Source organism: Bison bison, unplaced genomic scaffold (genome assembly GCF_000754665.1).
Source record: "Bison bison bison isolate TAMUID 2011002044 unplaced genomic scaffold, Bison_UMD1.0 scf7180017864317, whole genome shotgun sequence".
NCBI classification, from domain to species: domain Eukaryota; kingdom Metazoa; phylum Chordata; class Mammalia; order Artiodactyla; family Bovidae; genus Bison; species Bison bison.
The window spans coordinates 10,046,150-10,069,227 of NW_011494889.1; the positions used below are offsets into that span (position 1 = coordinate 10,046,150).

Genomic DNA, 23,078 nt, shown 5'->3' on the forward strand with positions numbered 1-23,078 from the left:
AAGCCGCCGTAGTGCGGCTGCTTGGCCGACTTCCGTTTTCCCAGGAAGCCCAGCGGCGGCCGTGCTCCTGGTGCCATCTTGGCGTGGTTCTTGGGCGGGAGGCTTGTGAGGGTCAGGTTGTGCAGGAGCTCGGCGCATGAGTGGTCGGTGTCCTGGCCTGGCCCCGAAGGAGCCTTCATATCGTGCACCTGCAGGACGTCGGGGGCACTGCCACTCAGTCCGTTTCGGGACTGCTGGGCAATGTCGTGCGATGACAGGTAGACCAGGTCCAGGTCTCGGGGGCTCAGGGCGTCACTGGAGTCATAGTCGCTGTCGGTGGGCAGGAAGACTTCTGAGCAGCCTTCTTCATCAGAGCAAGGCTGTGAATCTGCAAAGCCAGAGACTGTGCTTAGAAAAAAAGAGAAACTCCTAGCCAGGGCTCAAGTACGGTCCTATGTTTGAGGCCACACCCCGTGCCTAGAAGGGCCTACGCTTTGTTTAGTGGTCTCTGCTCATTTCTTGATATTTTAGTAAGTTTTGAGCAAGGGGTCCCACATTGTCGTTCTGTGTAGGACTCTATAAGTTATGTAGTAGGTCCCGTTCTTAGCTAAAAACAGGAGGGAGAGGGAGTCTGACTGGACCAACCAGCCTTGCAGCAGCAGAGGGCAACATGCCTTCCCTTGCTCACACCTAATTTTATTATTCACTTTTCCCTGGACTTGTGGAGAGAGGGTGAAACGGGAAATAAAGCTGGATGTCATTCATTTATTCGTTCCCTAACCTTATTTCAGAGGTGATTTTTACAGTTGATAAAATAGCAGAAACTTAAAAGGGGGAAAGAAGAGGAGGTCCTATGGTGGCAGAAATGAGGGAAAGGTGGATTCAAACCCTGGTTGTCCTCCAGATTGCTCTGTGATCTTGCAAGTTACTTTACCTCGTTGAGCTTCAGTTTTCTTATCTGCAAAATGGGGGTGATAATAGAACTTCTTACTTAAAGTGACTGTAAAAGAGTCGTTTATACATATAAATAGTTAATCTTGTTGTCAGTGTTTAAAAAGAAAAAAAATTAAGGCCAAAGGAGAAAATAAAACAGAAGTAAAATCAGAGGCGAAAATCAGCCTCAAAGGGAATGCTATCCTGATCATATTTGTAATTTAATGCAATACAAAATGATTATATTTTTTCCCCAACCAGGTTGTACATTTCTGTAGGACAAAAACTATCTTAAAATCCTTTGAATTTTCCACAGAATTCAGCCCATATTGGGTACTTGGTAAATAAATATAAGCTAATTTTGAAAACATTCAAGTCCTTTTAAAAAGAACAAGAAATCGCTCCTTTTCAAATCTGAGCCAGTCCCATTCAAAAATCCCCATAGGATTATTTATTTATTTGGGTGCACTGGGTTTTAGATGTGGCAGGAGGGACCTTTACTTGTGGCACGCAAGATCTAGTTCCCTGACCAGGGATCTCACTCGGGCCTGCGCCGAGTCTTAGCCACTAGACCACCAGGGAAATCCCTTCCATGGGATTTTTAAATGGAATTTAGTAAATTGATTTTTAAATTTATCAGGAAAATAAAATTTGTGAAAATAACTAAGGTTTTTTTAAGGTCCAATAGGAAAGAGCCTGATGTATGAGGTGTCAAAGCATATAGAATTTTGGTAATTAAAACTTCTAATAGAAATTGATGTATAATGGACAGATGGACCTGTAAAACAGAAATATAAGTTCAGGAACTGTCTTAATTCAGTGTGATGATTGAACGTATGGTAAAGATAACACTTCAAACTAGGGGAGTGAATAGAGTTTTCAGTATATAGTGTTGGTACAAGTGGTTATCCTTTAGTAAAATAATTTGAGAATGTCCTCTGTCATCTCACATATAAAAGTAAATTCCATGTAGTTTAAATATAGCAAGCAAACTCTACAAGTATTAGAAAACAGTATGTTTGTAATTTTGGGTAGGAAGGTCTTTCTAAGCAAGATAAAACCCCAGAAGTCAGAAAAGAAGTAACTGATAATTTGAATATATGAACGCTTAATACTTTGAAATGATCACATAAACAAAGTAAAGGTAAGGGATAGATTGAAAGAAAATAGTGATAATATGTATAAGAAAAGATTAATTTTACAGACTACGTAAAGATTTCCTGTAAATTAGAAGACAATCCAGATGGGCAGAAGATAACCAACACTTCAAAGAATATTTAATACAAGTGGCCAATAAGCATAATAAAGCTATTCAACCTAGGTAGACTATAATTACTAATTAGGTAGTTGCAGTTGAAGTAAAAACAGGGCTTTTTTTTTTTTTTTTTGCCCATCAGATTTGCTGAAAATAAATAGAATGATCAACTCCTGTGTTGAGAAGAATGATAATCTCTTGTGTTGGTGATGTGTAGGAAGTCAGGGACCCTCATATAATGGTGGTGGGACTATAAGCTGGTCTGGCTCTTTGGATAGCAGCTTTGTAGAATAGATTAAAAATGTGCATATCATTTGTCCCAGCAAGTCCTTTTTTTAGATATCTATGTTTGAGAAATTGTCACTATGTGTACATGGAAGCATTTACAAATTGTTTACTGTAACATGATTTATAATAGTGAAAAACTAGAAATAACCTTGTGGCTGAGACTCCTGTGAAAGGAAGACTTAGAGACACAGAAGCATTAAGAAAAGAAAAATAGTTTAAGAAAAGAAAAATACTTTACTTGGCAAAGTTCTGCAAGGGAGTCCAAATTCAGTACTGGCTTGCTGATTAAAAAATACAACAGGTATTTGAAATGAAAACCCACAGGGTTATAAGGTTATAGTTAGTCTGTTCATGGTGGAAAATCAGACATGATTATCAGAAGACTATTGCAAGCTTCAGGGGAAAAAAATGTTTTGTTAATGGAGTGAGTAATTTACACAAATGGGATTAAGGTTTCTTCTATTTTAGGGACTAGAACCAGATGTAATATATATTTTTTGGTTGTTTGTTTATTTCAGGGTTGGGGAGTGAAGTGTTTCTTTTCCTTTTTTTCCTGGCTGTAGAAGATGACATTCCTTACTCATTGGCAGGACAAGATTTCAGTTTTGTTCGCTTGCTGCTGGCTGCTACCCAATATCCATTATCCTTTTTTAGTTACAAAATCTTAAATTTTGTTTGAGACAGCAGTGCATTCATGTAAAAGACCACTTTTTTTTTTCAGCTTCCTTTGCAGCTAGGCATGGTCATATAACTAAATTCTGGCGAGTGAGATAGAACTGAAAGTATGGTACGAAGCTTTTGGAAGGCTGCATTCAAGGAGCTGGCTTAGCTGGGAGATGGACCATTTTGTTTTTTCTTCCAATTGCCTGTAACAAGATGTGTTGGCTGGGCTCATGAGGCAACCTTGGAAAAGGAAGCCATGTTCTAGGATGGTGGAGCTGAAAAATGGGGCATGGTGTCTGAAGACCGTAGAGTCTACGAACTGTCCCTGATTTGTCTTATCTCTGGGCTTCTTTCACATAAGAGAGAAATAAAGTATCTTGTGTTAATGACACCCTTATTTGGGTTTTCTGTAACACAGATTCAGACTTAATCCTAACTGATGCAAATCTAAATGTTTTTTATTAGGGGAATGGTTTAAAAATTTGGGCACATCCCTACTATGGATCCAGCTACAGAGAATGAGATCAACTCATATGTTGTTCTTTAACTAATGTTTATCAAAAAGGACTCCCTTTATTTATTTATTTTGGTTCCACTCATCTATTCAAGGATTCCCTCAAACAAAGCCTTTTTTAGAAAGTATCTCTCAACTGTCCCAGAAAGGATGGCTAATTTCTGCACTTCCGAAATATTTTTTGCTTCTATTATCTTTTGGCACTTAGCTTGTATAGACTTGTATTGTTAGTTATCGTTTTAATGCAAATATAACATTCTGGTTTCCTGGTTGGACCAGAGCCCCCTTCCGGCAAAGATACTTAATTCATCCATTTGTTCAACAATGAAGATTTTGTTTTGCTTGAGCTCCTTCTCTAACAGAAACACCATGTTTAGTGGCTGACTGAATGTAAAATTAATAAGAAATGATCTGTTTCAGGGATTTTACTGTTTTAATGGAAGTGGGGTATATGCATCTATAAGACTGTGGAAGAACATACCTTTTATAAAAGAAGTTTAGCAAGTAAGATGCAGGTTTATAGAATAGATCATATTTTATTGGGACAGGATTGATAAAACACTATTGTGTTTATTTTTTCTCTCCATTCATTCATCTCTGTTTCTATGTATATTAATTTATTTATTCATCTACTTTCAAAAAATTATTTGAGGCAGCTTTTAATAATAAATATACAAATGTTGAGGAAAGGATTAGAAAACAGAGTGAAAGGAAACAGTGTAAGTAGTCCTGATGATGGGAATAAGAGTGGAATTTGGGGAAAATGGGGCTACAAAAGTAAGATGCCAGCATTTTCACTCTAGGAATTTATCCTAGAAAAATTAAGGTTTATTTTCATGCAGGAACCTGTATATGAATGCTCATATAACAGTTTTATTGGTATTAACCCCAAACTGGAAACTACCCAAATATCTTTCAATGGATGTGTGATTAAACAAATTGTGATACACCCATTCAATGAAATGCTACTCATAAATACAAATAAAGAATTCTATTTATGTAAAATTCATGAAATAATTATAGAGATGAAGAACAGATTAGTAGTAGCCAGGGTAGGGGCGGGAGTGGGGTGTGGTGTGTAAGGTATAAAGGGGTAACAGGAAGTTTTGTGGATTTGGTACAATTAACTATGGTGGTGATTACCCAAGACTATACATATGACAGATTGCACAGGGCTATGCAGTCGAGCCTACATGCTTATGTGCATACACACACTACACACACACACACACGAATGAATATAACTGGTGAAATTTAGATGAACAGTAGATTGTACCAGGTTCTTGGTTTTGATATTGTACAAGAACTGTGTAAGATGTGAACACTGGGGAGAGCCTGGGGAAGGAGAACATGGAAATTCCTGTACATTTCTCTGCAACCTGATGTTCTTACAATTATTTTAAATACATGGTTAAAAGAGGTTATTTTTTTTAAAAGACAGGATAGAGCCAGAGGAGAACAGTGAATGCCTAGATAAGGAGTTTGTACCTAATTTTGTAGCCAATGGGTAATTTATCAGAAACATTTAAAGAAATAATTAGCAAGATGAGAGCTGAAATTTATAATAATTATGTTGCAGGTAGGATGTAAGATGAACTGAATCAAGAGGAAAGAACAGGGAGGCCAGCTGGGATGCTGTTGTCCAAGATATGTTTTTTCCTTTAAATATCTACCCTTTTTAGGTTGTGGGGTTGAGCAACAGTAGTGATTATGAGGAAGAAAATAGAACTCCAGGAAAGTCATTCATTTGAAGATGTTTACCGAGCACCTATTTTATGATAGACGGACATGGTCTCTGCTTTCAAGAAGTTCATAGAGGGTGGAGTAGACAATACGTAAGTCAGAATATACCTAAGATTAATTTCAGAGAGTGTAAAGTTCTATGAATAAAATGAAACTGGATTTCAGCTAGACAGTGACTTGGGAGGGAGGTTCTTTAAATAAGGTAGGCAGGGGAGGAATCTCTGGAGTCTAGATGAGACTTCAATGATCAGAAGGAGCCAGCTTTATCAAAGTTTTAGGGAATAGTGTTCTAGGCAACTTGGAGAAGCAAGTGTGAAGGCCCTGAAATGACAAATATGTTTCTAGCCTTGGTGCCTGGAAGATAGGAATAGCATCAAACCAGAGGAGTTTAACTGCAAGAGGGTCGGGCAGTGGAAGACACGGTAAATTTAATTTGGGACAGACTGAACTTAAGCGGTTGGCCAAACCATCCTGGAGGGCTGGAATGGGAACATGGTGGGTAGCACAGTTGAGGGAAGGTGTTTGTGGGCAGAGAAGACACTGTTGGAAAGGGAACAACTGAAGATGTGAGCAATAAGTTGATGGAGATAGCAAGGAGGATCACTTGGGAGCGCCGGTGCTGTCATCGATCTTTAGTGAAAAAACGTAAGGACTCCTGGTTAGGGAAGAAGGCAGACACAGCTTTTCAAGTTAAGAGAACTGGATAAAGGCTTGGGCTGAATGCTTTTCTTAAAACAATTTTTAGACAGTCCTTTTCCCTATCTTTTAAAATTTATTTATTAAATGATTAATTAATTTTAATTGGAGGCTAATTACTTTACGATATTGTAGTGGTTTTTGCCATACATCGACATGAATCAGCCACAGGTGTGCATGTGGAAACAGAAAACAGTCTCAGAACTCTTGGCTGTTTTTGATGATGGTAGTGGTAGGTGCCATAGGGCCTTGATGAAGAGAGATTAATTGAAGATTTGACCCTGGGCTGGAAATAAGATCCATGCAATTAACTGGTAATTGACTTTAGTCAAACTTCCTTCTCTATTTGATCACTGACATCTATTCAGCTATCCATATATACTATTCATTTGTATCCACAATAATAATAATAGTGCTTGATGTTTACTTAGTGCTCACTGTGAGCCAGCCATCATGCTCAGTGTTCTAGGAGCTTTATCTTATTTAATTCTTACACCAGTTCCCATTCGGACATAAGGATACTGAAGCCTAGGCTTATTAAAATTTCCAGCTCATATAAGCTGATAAGTGGCAGAATAGGAACCTATACGCAGATTTGTGTCACACCAAAGACCAAAGACTCAGAGGTTAAAATGTCTGCCTGCAATGCGGGAGACCCAGTTTTGATCCCTGGGTCGGGAAGATCCCCTGGAGAAGGAAATGGCAACCCACTCCAGTACTCTTGCCTGGAGAATCCCGTGGACAGAGGAGCCTGGTGAGCTATAGTCCACGGGGTCGCAAAGAGTTGGACAGGACTGAGCAACTTCACTTTTTTCTTTCTTTCAAAGACCTGCTCTACTGCTATTCCCATGGCTTTCTGTGGAAGCTTCCTGCGGGCTGGGACCTAGTTCATGTGATCCACTTGGTGTGATGCCCACACAGTTATGTTAAGCTTTTAGTGAGAGAAATATGTTAGGTTTGTATTAGTTTCCTGTGGCTGCTGTGACAAATGACCACACACCGTGTGGCTGAAAACAACAGGAATGTATTCTCTCACAGCTTTGGAAGCTGTGAGAGTCTGAAGCCATGGGAGTCAGCTGGGTGGCACTCCCTCTGGAGGCTCTAGGGGAAAATATAATGTCTTGCCTCTTACTGGCAATGGCACCCCACTCCAGTACTCTTGCCTGGAAAATCCCATGGACAGAGGAGCCTGGAAGGCTGCAGTCCATGGGATCGCTGAGAGTCGGACACGACTAAGCGACTTCACTTTGACTTTTCACTTTCCTGCATTGGAGAAGGAAATGGCAACCCACTCCAGAGTTCTTGCCTGGAGGATCCCAGGGACGGGGGAGCCTGGTGGGCTGCGGTCTCTGGGGTCGCACAGAGTCAGACATGACTGAAGCGACTTAGCAGCAGCAGCAGCTGCTGGTGGCTGTGCATACCTTGGGCTGCATCACTCCGGTCTCTGCCTCTGCCTTCACATGGACCCTCTTCTGTGTTTTTTAAGGACATTCGTAATTGGATTTAGGGCCCACCTGGATAATTCAGGATGATCTCATCTCAAGGTTCTGAAATACCTCTGTGAAGACTCTTTTTCCAAATAAGGTCACAGGTTCTGAGAGTTAGGACACAAACATGTCTTTTGGTTGGCCACCGTTTAACCCGCTAGGTGTCTGATAGTAAAAATGTCTAGAAGCAAGTGCTAAGGGGGTTGTACCGCTAAACTCTTTCCAGCCTGTAGTCAGGTCAAATGCTCTACAAGAACAGTTTGCACTTTGACACCACAGCATACAGATAGTGACTAGTGAGTATATGAAGGTATGCCTTAAGGGCTGACATTCTGATATTTTGATTGAGAATCACATTTTAAGACTCAGTCTTAGGAAGAGCTGGTGCTGATGTCCCCAGGTTGAGTTAGTTGCTCAGTTCTCTTGGCTCATAAAACATTTTATTTATATCTCTGTTACTGCATTTATCAAGATTTATTATAAATTATTCTTTTATATTTTTATCTCTCTCATTAAGTATAAACTCCAGAGGGCATGCACCGTGTCTTATTCAGCTCTGCTTAGTAAATGTTGGAGAAGCCAGTCAGTGAAGGAAAGGACTAAGGAAGGAGTTAAGCTAAGGGACATACATCCTCTATATTTCCCAGATCTGAACATGGACATATGAACAGACCATGAGGAGTAGAGTGTGAATTCATCATCATTGTATTATTAGCCTCTTGTGCTATATCTGATACGTACAAGAGTCTCAGTAGAGAATGCTGCATGGAATTGAAACTGAAACAAATATTGAAATCTGAAAGCTTAAAGAGTGAGATTTGATTGCTTCCTAAAAACAATACTGAAAGCAGTCTGAAAAGATCTAATTTAATCTGCCACAGAAATAGTCTGAAAACAATCATCTACATCATTTAACTTCATTTTGTGTTTTTCATTTTGCTTCATATTTGGTGACTCTTAACTTGAGTCAGCAGAGTTGTAGTAGAAAGAACAATTATCTGAAAATTAGGCTGAAGTCCTGCCTTGCTCCTTACTGTGTATATGATGTTGAACAAATCACTTAGCCCCTCCCAACTTAGCCCCTTTATCTGTAGCATACAGGTAATCATGTTACCTATCTTCTATAGGTGCTATAAGGATTAAATTAGTTTGTTAAACATAGTTTAAGAGCCTTACAAACAGAAGGTGTTAATATTGAAATCTTTTTCACTTTTAAATAGAGAATAGCTAGAAAACGTATTAAGAGGTGACTCATTAATAATACAAACCAGTAATAAAGAAACTTCAAGATTTTGCTGTGAGAATTGCATTGATAATAAAGAACAATAATGTCTTGAATGGTGTCTTGTATTAGTCCAGTACTGTATTTCTCATCCTAGATTTAGCAAAGAATTTGTAAATTATGTAAATTTTTACTATAACTCCCAAGAGCAAGGGAGATAGGAGATAAATCAAGAGAAAGAGCAAGTTATAACTGTGCTAACCCAGGAAAGAGATGAAAAAGGGCTTAAGTATGAAGTGGTAAATATTATATTGTAAGTTCATGGACCTTTGGAAACCCTGCTCTAGTGGGAATCTAAATATTTGACTTCCATGGTGGTTGTCTTATTTATTATAGGACTTAGTGGAACCTATTGCTTAGAGTGGGATACCCCTCCCAGAACAAGCTGGGAAAATCTCCAGGATGCCAGCCAGGGCACCGAGGAGAGTTTCCAGGGATTTTAGGCCACTGCCACTCCCTCCCTTCCTGGAAAAGAATGCAAAGTGCAGCTTCCATCCCCAGATCCAGGCCATATGCTCCATTAAGCATCGTAGGCGCCTTGCCCGGTTGTTATTTTAATAAAGCTGGTTGTGCTCCTCAATTTCCCTTAGAGGGCCCACTGGGCAGACCAGCACTGGTAGAGCCTCGCGTTTCCCCTCTGCTTGACCCACGAGCTGTCTGATGGAAGTTCTGCCCATAGTATTAGTGCTGGCTCAGGAAGCCTGGCTTTCTTGCCATTGTAATGGGTGTTGCAACTCCTGGCCTCTGCGGACCAGGACAACAACAGCAGAGTAGAGGTGATGTGGATTTTGAGGGTGTTATGGGGAGATGACACTGCAGGAAGGAATACCTGATTTAAAGCTATTGCTTTTCTCTTAGAGGCAAGGGACATGGCAGGACAGAAAGAAAGGAAAAAAGAAGTAGTATTTGCCCTAAGAATCTATCTGCACATTTTTAATATATCACTGTTCAAACTGGTACTTTCTGTGTGTGTGCTTCACTGAATTTATTTCCATTGTATTTGGGTGGAATTTAGATAATTTAGAAACAAAGAATTTTAATAAATCATCAAGCCTTGAGTAGAAGCTCACGGGTTTGTTCACCTTCTAATTTCCCATCTTCAGATTCCTGTTATTTATTTATTTATGTATTTTTTTGAGCTGTTTAGTTTATGCCACAGTGTTCTTAATCTTAACTTCATCTGGGGGAAATCTTACTGGGAAGATTTACATTTGGAAGATCAGGATAATCTTCACATGCATCTGAAGGAAACAACGCCTCCCCTCCCCTTTGTTGCCTCACCCATGCATCACTAGGAGAAATAGCAGTATCGGAAAAAAAAAAATTGCTGCTGTCTGTGACCACTATACCCACAGAAAAGGAGTGGGAGAGAAAATACCTAGCCGTGGACCAGGCATTCCACCCCCTGCCCTGTGCTGCCTTTGCTAGGAGCCAACTTTCCCCCTTGGGTCTTTGGGAGATGCTTAATTTTAATTGACTCAGAGGAGTTGTACTTTGTGTCTGAAAACCACACAGAAATGGGAAGTAAAAGTTCCACTGCCCTCCCACCCTGCCCGTCCAACCACATGCACATATACACACGCAAACAAATCCAAGGTACTCAACAGCCTTCAAGCGGAATCTTGGGCTGGTACCAGAGTCTAGGCTTGTGACAGGCTTTGCATTTCCAGCAGACTTCTCAGAAATTAGGTGACCCCTGCTCACACTGAATGAAACTGTGTTGTAAACTTTGACCTATGAGCAACCCAGAGGGGATGTACCTCTAAATTGGATTTTCCCCTTTTCATTAATGGTTTCCAAGCAATTAAAAATAGTCACCCTAGTGGAGAGGACAGAGTATGCAGGTGCAGATTCTGTTGCTCTGAAACGCTTCTGCTTTTGTGCAGGGATGCTAAATGTTTCTCCCCGTTCCCATCAGTTTCCCGGTCCCCAGGTTCCATTTTTCACTTACTGCCCTCCACATCTTTGTGTTTCACAGCCCATGGAATCTTGGCTTCAGAGAAATAAATGGACCCAAGAGAGAGTTATATTTTAAGAAACAGAATGATGATCGCTCACATTTTAAGTTAATAATAAAATCCAAGTGTAATTGGCCAGATCTTCCCAGCAGGGAGTGTGTGTAACCCGTCATCTGGGCAACGTGAGAATTTGGCACTTACGTGGCACAGGAGAGAGGCCACCCGCATACAGCCAGGGGGGACCTACTTAGGAGCCTGTGGCTAAGAGAAGATTAAACACTGAGAAAGTTCTGTGAGCAGAGAGGACAGACAACGGCTGTGAAGGTGGGAGTAAAACTGAAGAGCTGTTTGTAGAGTTATGTGAATTGGGGAACAACAGAGGGTATATGTGTCCTGCCTTGTAAACATGCCCTTTCAAGCTCATACCTCCCCAGCTACAAGATTCTGAAAAGTGTATCCTTAGTGGTCCCATTTTTTTAACCTCCGGGTTACTCCCTGATCGATTTCTATGTGGTTTCTGTCTCCTTTCCTTCTCAAACTGCTGTCATCAAGGTTACTGACGACTTTCTTGTTGAAAAGACGAAACAAAACAATAGAAGCTGTTCAGTTTTATTTAACCTTGTCTACCATCATTTGACATGTTTTAATTTTTGTGACACTGCTCTCCTTTTTGTCTTCTTCCTCTTGTCTTCACTTCTCAGTTTAAGAAGTCTTGCTGCTCTGTTCCACAGACATCTTTCCTTCTCCTCTCTTACTCTACCTACTCTCTCTAGGGAATATCAAGCATATTCATGGGGAATATAAAACATTTTCATAGGGAATACCAAGCATTCATTTGTCAACAATTATTAAATCTATATTATTAGTTCATTTATCTTTTCTGAACTTCACACCCCATTCATCCTATTTGCTTTTGAATGTTTCTTTTTGCATGGAATGCTCTAAAACTCACCTAAATTCACCATACCCATTTGCTCAAACTTTTTCTCCTCCTGTCCATCTGTTTTTGGTAAATGACATCATAATTTCCTGATGCCAGAAAACTTGCTATCTTCTTTGTTAATAGCTTTCTGATTGATCTCCCTGTTTCCAACATTGGTCTCTTCAAGCAACAGACAGATTTGATTCTAAAGAATAATTCAATCCTTGCTTAAATCCTTGCAATAAATCCATCCTTGCTTAAAAGCTTTCAATGGCTTTCCATCACAAACAGAATAAAATTCCAGCTTCCTTCCACGCCCGGCCTGATCTGCTCCTTGCCTTTCTCTGTACCCTTTCTCTCACCACCAGCCCCTTTGTTCAATCTACTCCAAAGACTTCCGCCATCTTTTCACCCCTCGCTCACCTCAGGGCCTTTTGCTGTTTTGTTGCTTGGGATATTCCGACTCCAGGTCTTTGCATAACTGGATCCTTTTCTTTTCTTTTTTTTTTGGCTGGTTCAAATGTAACTTTCACAGACAGGTCTCTGCTGTTTATCCTAGTGAATTCAGCACCCTTCCTAGCCACCTTAATTGCTGTTTTGTATTATACTTTGGAATTTTCACTATCTGAAATCATCTTGTTTCTATTTTCATTGTCATCCTAGAATGCCAGCTCTATGGGAGCACACACTATATCCTTTTTACCTTTAAGAGTGCCTGGAACAGAATGGGTGACCAATAAATGCTTTTTAATTGAAAAAAAGAAAAAAAGGATACTATCCTTAGATCCTGAGTTCAGCCAGACTGCTTACAGTTCCCTGAACTACAACACACGTGCACCTTCTGCCTCCTCTGCTTATATGCTTTCTTCTTTTTCAGTTCAAATTCTGCTTATCCTTCAGTACTTGACTTTATCACCTCCTCCAGGAAGCTCTCTTTGATTTTATGAGTTCCTGATTAACACTCCCATTAGATTCTGTAGCACCCTGTGCGTATCCTTATTATACCAGTAGCACATACGCGGTTAGTATGAAGTTGTTTGTAATGTGTCTGTCTCCCCCATTAATTCGCTTTTGGTAGGGATAGTGTTTTATTTGTATCCTGAGCTTACTGGGAATCTATAAAAACCTACCTAATTATTTTGTTGAATTATTTGTTAAGTGATAGAACCCTTTGGTAATATAAATAAGTTGTCTCTCAAGTTCTTATACTTGCCAAGTTTTGGTTTTTAGACACTGAAGTTTTTTAGAATGTACATAAACTTCCTTATAGAAACGGTTCATAACCCCGCTAAAGTTTTCTGCAATAAAAATAACATTAAATACTATATTACAATTTATTGTCTATTATGTTCTGTGAACCTCTGACATAGATTCTTATTCACAAGTAACTTTTCAAGGTGTATATAGTATTATTCTCATTTTACATACAAAGAAGCAGACTCAGATGTAGTAATCTGTTCAGGCTCATATAGCTAGCAAAGCAAAGCTGGAATTTGAATCCAGGTCTTTGATTTCTAAGGCTCTTTCTGCTACACCATGCTGCCCCCTATGGGACAAGGTCACATTTTAGAACTGTTTATTAAAAATATCAATTATTATCATTGTAGAACATATAAAATTGGCTCCTATAAGATATAGAATAAAGATGCCTTGAATACCATTTTTAATTGATTAGAAAAATGGCATTTGTTTCAACATGTTCTAGGCAAGAACATTCATTATATTGCCTTTGACTAGTATGTTTTCTCTCTGTTTATAAGTATAAAAGGGTTTTGCAGAAGTTTGTGTTAACTATGATTTTCAGTTAGTATTTACCACATAAAGTCGAATTTAATTCCTAAGAGTGGAGGAGGCTTGCTAGGCATCTCCTGCAGCTTGTCAGTAACGTTGTCTCCAGATTGTTGTATCCATGATGAGACCAAAGGATTCTAGTTTACTCACGGTTTCTTGCTTTCCCGTCTTCACCCCGGGACACTGGTGCCATGCTGGTGGGAAGTTTGCCTGGACCTCCTACCCAGGCTAGGACCTCCTTCCTGCCTCATTCCTGTTAGTCCCTATTTTACTGGAGACTGGGCCTGTTTTCTTTACTCCCTGGTTTTGGTCAAATTCCTTTTGTATATGGGAAGCCTGAATTAGAACTGGCATGAATCTTCCCCACTCCTAACTGGATATGATCTCGGGTCATTGCCCGAGCTTCCTACCCTCCCCTGTTCTGATTTTTTTCTTCTCTGCTTCTAGACTCTTACTGCTGAGCAATGTTTTCTGCTGCTTGCTGAGTCTAATGACTCAGCACAAACCTCCTCAGTGGAGATTAGGACCAAGCACCTGGTGACCAAAACACAGAATTTTGGATCTTATTGCTTACCACTCACTGCCTTTCTTCTGTGCATCTCTGGGGATGGGGATGGTGATGGAAGGCAGTCTATATGTGATGATGTAGAATTGATCTTCTTTAGGTTCTGCTCATCTGAAGTGTCTATCAGCTTAGTGATGGATAAGCCAGAAACAGGTTGCTTGTATCTTGCATAATGTAGAGCATCCATGATCCACCTCATTTCACGCCAAACTTCGTCTATTTGCTTTGGAATAAAATGGTAAAATACACCGAATTAGCTTCCCAGGTGATGCTAGCGGTAAAGAACCTGCCTGCCAATGCAGGAGACAGCAAGAGATGTGGAATCGATCCTTGGGTCAGGAAGATCCCTTGGAGTAGGGCATGGCAACCCACTCCAGTAATCTTGCCTGGAGAATCTCCATGGACAGGGTGGTCTGGCAGGCTACAGCCCGTGCAGTCGCAAGGAGTCGGACATGACTGAAGCAACCTAACATACATGCATGCATTGAATTAGTGAACAGCTTTAAAAAGGCGTTAAGTTTCCCTGAGGGTCCAACATGATACATTTTCTACAGTATCTGGTTTTGAGCATGGGTAAAATATTTTCAACATAGATTTACTAAACCAGAAAATACCTCATTTTTATAACCTTTTGTGTCTTGCATGTTTTTTACCCAAGAGGCTATTTCATTTAAGGCAAATAGTGAAAGACTTGGCTTCCAGCTGGGCTCTGCAACTTATTGGTTCTAGAACAACCTTTGGCAAATCACTTGACCCCTTTGAGCTTTAGTCGCCTTATTTGTGAAATGTGGACAAAATATTTCTTTTATACGCCACAGGACTGCTGTGATGATTGGGTGAAATGATAAATTTGAAGGTGCTTTGTAAAACTGCAGGGTACATTTCTCACACATGTAAACTGCTATTAATTCTCAGCATGTAATGAAATATTCCTCATTAGGATTTATGGGGAAGGCATATGATGAAGTCCGAATTTCAGAACAGGTGGAGAAAGAAATGTAGTTGTAGTCCTGTGTGAACTAGTAAAGCATTACTGGAATAAACAGCTTTGCATCTAATTTCATGGGGTGCCTTGAGCAAGCCATTGACTTCTGACCCATTTACCTCGCTGTGAAAAGAAGAAGCTGGGCTGGATGATGTCTAAGGTCCCTTCCAGCTCTGACACTTTATGATTTATTTTTGAAGAACCCTTAGAAAGTTGGGGTTCTCAGTTTCCAGCTAGAAGATGTTTATTGTATGGATACTACACGGTTAGGGTGTCTCTGATTATAGAAGGGACTATCTAATGTTCTATTTTCAAATTTCAATTTTTAGAGTCTTAATATGTACTTAAAGAATACTCTTCAAAGAATATCCACAAACCAGATGCTTCCAATTAATACAGAGTGACTTCTGAAACCGTGAGAGTTCAGAGTGACAGGCAAGTCTGAGTGAGCTAATGCATGGATGGCACTGCGTGGTTGGTTGCCATTTTCCCTTGCTTTCTGGTAATGTTCTATCCTGGAGTGACAGAACTGGGCAGTTTTTAGTGTTGTTAATGAAAGCATGAAATTGAGCTCCAGGCGTTGTCAGCCAGTGAGTTGGGCTGAAGGTTCAACGGTGGCAGGCCCACTGAACATTATATAGGGAAGAATCTGAAGTTCAAGGGGTAAATAAAGTGGAAGTTCCATTTAACGCTTGGACACATTTTCTTAATGAGATTGTTGCTTTCTCAGCTAGCTTTTACTGATCCCACCTCATGCAGCATACTCTCATCTCAAAGTGAGGCACTGCGTGACTATGGACAGCTTTTAGAGGTCCTGCCAAGGCAGGTACTGTGCTTCTGTGCCTTTTACTCTTGGCTGTGCCAAGAATAGGTACTCAGTAAATGATTGCTCAGCCAGTGAAGGTATGAGTGAATGGTTATCTAATACTTGAGATCTCTGTCCTTGGACAGAAGTATTATGAGGATTAAGTAAGATGATGTAGGTGAGTGCACATTGTAAGCTGTACGTTCTTATAAAATTTTCAGTCATTACAATGACAATCATGGTTACTGTAGTGGATAGAATGTGACCTCCCAAAACATATGTCCACATCCTAATCCCCGGAACCTGTATTACCTTATATGACAAAAGAATGAATGTTACCTTTCATGGCAAAAGATGTGATTGGTAAGGATTTTGATGGGAGGATTTTATCCTAGATTATCTAGGTGGGCCTTGATTCCAGTGACGAATGTCTGCATGAAGACATCCTTATGAGAGTGAGGCAGATGGAGACGTGGCCGGCGGAAGAGGAGGCTGTGTGACCACAGAAGCAAAGATTGAATTGAGGTAGCCCCAAGTCAAGGGATGCCAGTGGCCACCAGGAGCTGGAGGAAGCCAAGGACAGATTCTCCCCTTCTCCAGAGGGAGTGTGGCTCTGCCGACACCTTGACTTTAGATTTCTGGCCTTTAGAACTGTGAGAGAATAGATTCCTGTTGTTTAAGCCACTAGGTTTGTGGCAATTTCTTGCAGCAGCCTTAAGAAATGAATACAATTATTAATAACTCGTCCTCCACTTGTTCTCTTTGGATAGGTTGTTTTAGCCTTACTACTGAGGATGGATAGTGAGATTTGGTATAAAAATTTAAAAACTTATGTGTAGAGACAATGCTTATTTCTTAATTTTCTCAGTGATGCAGTGAAGAAGTGTTAACTGAAGAGAAATCAGAAACATAGGTAGAAGGAAACCTATGGACTGAGTTTAACGGACTTAGTTAAGTAGCTCTAAAAGAAGCACAATTTTCACTCATTTTACCTTATACTGTTGATCTAAAAATAACTGACAACATAATCCCCTTGATTTTAAGGTCCAAATACAGCTTCTAAAGACTTGCTGACATGTTTTTAGAAAAGAAAGACCATGAACTCACTAGGTCTGTTGGTTAAAAGTTTTGCATCCATTTCTCACTTTGCCCTTTAAAAATTTTGGTTTTCATCCCATAAATTACACTCCTTTCTCTGTACTCAAGCAAGATAATATTTTTATTAAAATGTAAAGGTGATTGGTTTTCTCACAGTACAGTTACAAGGTGCTTGAGGGGATGATAGATTGGCTATATTTAATGAGCTGTGTTTCTATTACAGCTTAGGAGCATTTGAAGCATTCCAGTATATAAATTATAGCCTAATTGCCCTTTCGGCTTTAGCAGCTCCAAATATGCCCAGTGCCAAGTCTCCGCACTCTGACATTTCTGCCTCATGTGTTGTCTGTAAAGGCTGTATACCTTATCTGTGATTTTCTACACCTCCCCCGGCCCAGCCCTTCCTCTCTGGCTGCACTGCTTGGCTTCTTTTCCCAACTGTATTTACATAGACTCCCTTGCTCTTTACAATGTTTGGTTTGTGTAGTGCCTTCAACATTGTCTTAGATCTGGAATCACACAAACGCTCCCACAGCTGGCACTTGCCTCTGCCGATTATGGTGTGTGGTGGACTGAGCGGTGGATGCCAGTGGGTGAATGGCTGCAGCTGGTTTTCATTCTGAGCAGGAGAGACTGAGAAGCCCAATCTCGTTAAGGAGCGAGATGATCCTGCATTAACTCTAGTCAGTGAAATTATCCATGTTGGATGGAGCAGGGCAGTCCACTGAAGGCTGTGGGTGCAAGATGGTCTGGTTTTAGCCTGGCCAAGAAGTGCTTTCTTGAACTCTTGGAGAACTGGCTTTCATCCAAGTCTCCGTTTACCTGGCTGGCTAGCTGGAGAGTACGTACAGAGGGCTCTCAAGTTACCTGCTTTAGGAAACCAGAGCAGGCTAGAACTTTAAAGAATTCCTGGCCTCGCTTGCCTTCATCCATCCCACTTAATGGTGTGCTGAAAAGGAAAGAGAAGAAAGCAGTGGAGCCATAGGCTAGGTGAGAAAGAAAGGGGTGAGGACTGTCATCTGGAAGTAAGAATGAAGCCAGGGACTCTTGGAGTATGTGACAGGCTAAAGAAAGTCAGTGTTCTTGAACGTAATGGATTCAGGGGAGCCTTAGTTGGAATAAAGTGGAAATAGAACCTAAGGTAAAGTTAAAGAAGTGCTTCTATCAAACTAATTATGGCTGTTAAAGAAGCCATGGAATGTTAGAGCCAACTCGGTGCTTGAGAAGTCATCCAGTCCAGTTCTTACAATTGAGGACCTTGAATCAAATGAATTGTCCAACAGTCCAAGGTTTATCAGTGGAAGATTCCAGACTAAAAATGTATGCTAACTGAATTCTGGTCATTCTTCTTCTTACCATGCTCCCCTATTCCTTACATTGGGTTCAAAAGATATGCCAATCTTTCCTATCCTCCTTCTGCTTCTTTCTTCTTTTTCCCACCCCCTTACCCTATCAGTATTTCATTTTTATTAGAAATAAAATAAATGATGGAAATGGTTTTAATTTTTAAATACTGTGTTTTCAGGTCAAGAAAGCAAGGAAGTTCTTGAAAGGTTTATTTTTTTAGTCTAAGAGGTCACCTAAAATATCTCATTTAGGATGAGAGAAGTAGGCTAGGACTTGTCTGGCTCACACTTTGCAAGCATATTACAATATCTTCTTCATGAGTACTTAATAAACCCCTAATCTTGCATATCATGCTTTAAAGTATTTTCCCTTCTTATTAATGAATGAATGTATAATTTATTGCATACTTATGTGCAGGCACTTCAGTGAAATCGTTATATGTATTATCGTATTGAATTCTCTCAGTGACACTGAAAGCTAGTCCTATTATTATCATCCCTATTTTACAGATGAGGAGATTGAGATTTAGAGAACTTTATTTGCCCAGAGTTCACAGCATTTTCTCATCTTAGGTCCTCGTAACTTGCTTGGAGGGTTGTGTAATAGCTTTGTATCTGGTTTCCCTGCCTTTAGTTTTCTCCTTAAGTCTAGGAATGACGTGCAAATTATTTAGTAGCCAATGAGAATGAGCACTTACTGTGAACAACCAGTGTGGCCACACCAATGCGAATGGGAGGAATATCCTCTGCTGCTTGAATCTATCTTGAACATCTGTGAGATCCTCTTACTGACTTTCTCCAACACTTTGGCTGGGTACATATGGCCTACAGCATCAAGTACAAATTTCTTACTATGGTCTCTAATAAAGCCTCATGTGATCTGATTTCATTGCTCCTTTCATTCGTACCTTATTTTTCACTATTGTCCTTTACTCAGTTTATGCCCAAACTAATCTTGATCACACATCATTCCCCAGGTAGGATTTTTCCGCTCTTTCTCCCTTATCTGTTTATGCTTCTTCTTTGGCAGTTCTTCATTCTGTTTCTCGTCACTAGAGACTAGCCTATGCCACTAGGCCCAGCTCACATATCAGTTACATCCTCTACGGCATTTTTATTATGCCCACAAATGTAAGTAAATTTTTACTTCTTTGTGTCGACACAAAACATTTTTACTTTATTTTTTTATATTTCTCATTTGGTACCTTGGAGAAGGAAATGGCAACCCACTCCAGTATTCTTGCCTGGAAAATCCCATGGATGGGGGAGCCTTGTGGGCTACAGTTCATGGGGTCACAAAGAGTTGGACATGACTGAGTGACGAGGCCAGAAATTTGGCACCTAAATCATTTTTACAGATAGTATTTGTACACATTTCTTGTTTACCCTAATGAATTTTAAACGGAGTTCAAGGACCATGTGTAATTCAACTTTGTATCTCCCTTACAGTGCCCGACACTCGTGTCCAACAAATACTGTATTTATCAGATTGATCTGAATGTATGTCAAAGTGATATTCACGATGGGGCTATTGCTGCTATAGAAGTCCCCTCTTATTCATGGTTTGCTTTCTGCAGTTTCAATAACCATTGGTCAGCTGAGGTCTGAAAATATTAAATGGAAGATTCCAGAAGTAAACAATTCATAAGTTTTAAATTGCCGCTGTTCTGAATAGCAGGATCAAATCTCCTGTCATCCTGCCCAGCATTCCCAGAACGTGAATCATCCCTCTGTCCAGCGTATCCCACCCTTTAGTCACTAAGTAGCCACCTTGATTATCAGATTGTTGTGGTATCATAATTCTTGTGTTCAAGTAACCCTTATTTTAATTAATAATGGCCCCAAAGTGCACGAGTGCAAGATGCCGGCAATTTGGTTGTGACAAAGAGAAGCTACAAAGTGCTTTCTTTAATTGAACAGTTGAAAGTCCTCTACTTAATAAGGTAAGGGAAAAAAACCTGTATGATGAAATTGCTAAGATCTATGATAAGAATGAATCTTCATTCCATGAAATTGTGAAAAAGGAAAAAGAAATTCCTAGTAGTTTTGCTGTTATATCTCAAATCGCAAAAGTCATGGCCACAGTACATAATAAGTGTTTAGTTAAGATGGAAAAAGACATTAAATTTGTACAATAAGCTATTTTGAGAGAGAGGACATTCACATAATTTTTGTTACAATATATTGTTATAACTGTTCTATTTTATTATTGTTGCTAATCTCTTACTGTGCCTGATTTATAAATTAAACTTAGCATAGGTATGTACATATAGAGAAAAGTAGTATATCCAGGGTTAAGTACTATCTGCAGTTTCAGTCATCCAGTCTTGAGATGTATTCCCTGAGGTTAAGAGGGGACTGTGCATTCATTTTGTGAATTGGGCTATACTGCAGGCATAAAAGGGCTTCCCAGATGGCGCTAGTTGTAAAGAGCTTGTCTGCCAATGCAGGAGATGTAATAGACAGAGGTTCAATCCCTGAGTCAGGAAGATCCCCTGGAGAAAAAGATCCCATGGCAACCCACTCCAGTACTCTTGCCTGGAGAATCCCATGGAGAGAGGAGCTTGGCAGGCTATAGTCCATAGGGTCACACAGAGTTGGACACCACTGTGGCGATTTAGTATGCATGCACGCACAGGCATAAAGATCCTAAGATTTGTCCAAGGGATTTAGGGGCACTTTCAGACCAGATCCATATTCTCTTGATGACTACTCTGTCCCACTGTCTCAAGACCCTGAGACATCACCATAGGGCTCACACATTTTTAAACCTTTATAGCTATGCATTAAAATATCAGTTCTGCCAGAAAGAAGTCCAAAGAATGAGAAATCTTATGTCTTGAATTTGGGTTTACATAAGCCGATGGATCATTCTGTTCTTTTTCTCTGTGATATTGAATTAATTAATACAGTTTTTCTTCCTGTTGGAATTATTACTGGGCTACTGGGTACTGCTATTCTGATCTCTACTTCTTCTGGCAGTTGTTTTTCTGTTTAACGTAGGAGACTACAGCGACCCACCACAGGGGCCGATAGAGCTCTTATTAACACTGATTTATCTGTAGCCTTTTCTTAAGCCTTTGTTTAAAAACTTGTATTTCCCCGAGTTCCGCATTTTAACCAAATTAACAGTCTATTTGCACATCGTGGTCTTTCGCTCAGACTGCTGTTGTTTCTCATGCTAGGTTCTCCTCACCACCCTGTCCCTTCCTTCTTCCTTTTACCTCCGATAAAACAAACTGTTACCTGAATGAAATCTAAAACTTGCTGGTGTCTTTGTTTGGCAGCTGCAACTTCGCTGTCTGAGATTGCTTCCCTCAGGGACTGTTGGGTATTCAGAGAATCCAGCTCCACGACAGCAGAAAGGCGGCAATACAGACTAATAAATTTCTCCCTGTAGCTGCAAAAATGAACTGGAAAATGGACAAGCAAAATAAAACATGTTAAGATCTGGTATCAAAATAGAGAAATTCATACCTCAGAGAAAACAAGTTGAATGAAAACATGATTTATTAATCCTATCATTGGAAAATATTAGGCCATAAATAAATTATAAATGTGCTCTTAAGGGGCCAGTTGTCTGGCTTTAGTCAGACAGTATTCCCTTTTAAGGTTTACCGAGTCCTGGTAGGGTATGGGGAAGTGGAGTTGGCTAAAGCTGCAGTTTATGTTCAGCCCCTAAAGTTGGGCTACTACTGGGAAAATAAGTTTGCTTACCGATTTAAAGAGAGAAAAATAAAGAGGCAAATATCCATCTGAAACCCAGTTTTGATTACCATGTCTGATTTCTAGTGTGTATCTTGCATGCTCCTTTCCAAGGCCAGAAGTCCCAGAAGATAAAAGACATGTTTTTCTCAGGGTGTGTTTTGTGTTTTGTCTGGCTGGAAAACTTCCTAAGGACCTAGTATGATGAGTTTTGATTCCTCTTCTGCCTCTCAACTCCTCAAGTCCTCTGGAAAGATGATGGAGCTAGTGCGCTGCAGACCATTTATGTTTTCCCCTTCTCCTCTTAAAAGATAGTGGGCTAGAGGCCAGTGGAGACAGCCTAACCTTCATCTCTGCTGTGGAGAAGGGAGAGAGGGGTGGGTCTCAGCCTGACGCAGGCAGCCTGAGGTGGTCAGATTTTTCATTCTTCTCTGATCGGCTCTGCTCACATGCCATAACTTCAGAGTCCAGTAAGATGAGGCAAGCATTTGGATTCAGACTTGTGTAGTACCAGACTCTTCCTGGCATTGCTGAGTTTGGAGAGTCACTTCCCAGGAACCTCACTCACTCTCTGTACCTCTGACCTGTATCGGTGTGCTTCAGGCTTCAGAAATAGGGCTGTAATAACTCACCAGATCTGTGGAAGCATTTTTATTCTGGCTTCTTTGGTGAGGAATTCTAGGAAGAACATCTAATTACTGCCCTCAGGCCTCTTTGCTATTGATTCCGGAGACCTAGGCCTGGCCATTTTGGGAAGCTAAAACCACACTACCTCAAAACGGGGCATCTGGTCATCTCCACACCTCACTGAGGAAGCCCTACTTCTCTGCACATTGAGAGATTTTGTGTACCCTACAATTCCCATCTTACCACTGCCTGCTTCCTTGCTTGATTTTCCCTCAGGATGAAACTCAGGTGAGGGTAAGGGTGACCTGCTCTGTTGGATCTCCTTGTATTGAAGGGGTAGAGAAGAATGGAGTGACGGCTCCAGTGGCCCATCCTTAATCCAGCTGGGCACTGTTTCAAGGAGTGGTTTCTGATTTTGGGTAGTTTTGGTTTTGTT

General features: G+C 40.3%; 1 protein-coding gene across 1 annotated transcript in view; it reads right to left on the reverse strand.

The window, feature by feature from the left end:
* The window catches only part of LOC104997971, a 22,393-nt gene extending 401 nt beyond the window's left edge, over positions 1-21,992 (reverse strand). The window contains exons 1-3 of the mRNA XM_010852950.1: positions 21,557-21,992; positions 14,086-14,299; positions 27-367 (exon numbers count right to left, since the gene is read on the reverse strand). Coding sequence (XP_010851252.1) covers positions 27-367; positions 14,086-14,275 — 531 coding nt within the window. The 5' untranslated portion in view covers positions 14,276-14,299; positions 21,557-21,992. The remainder of the gene's footprint in view (positions 1-26; positions 368-14,085; positions 14,300-21,556) is intronic.
* Positions 21,993-23,078: the final 1,086 nt, after the last annotated feature.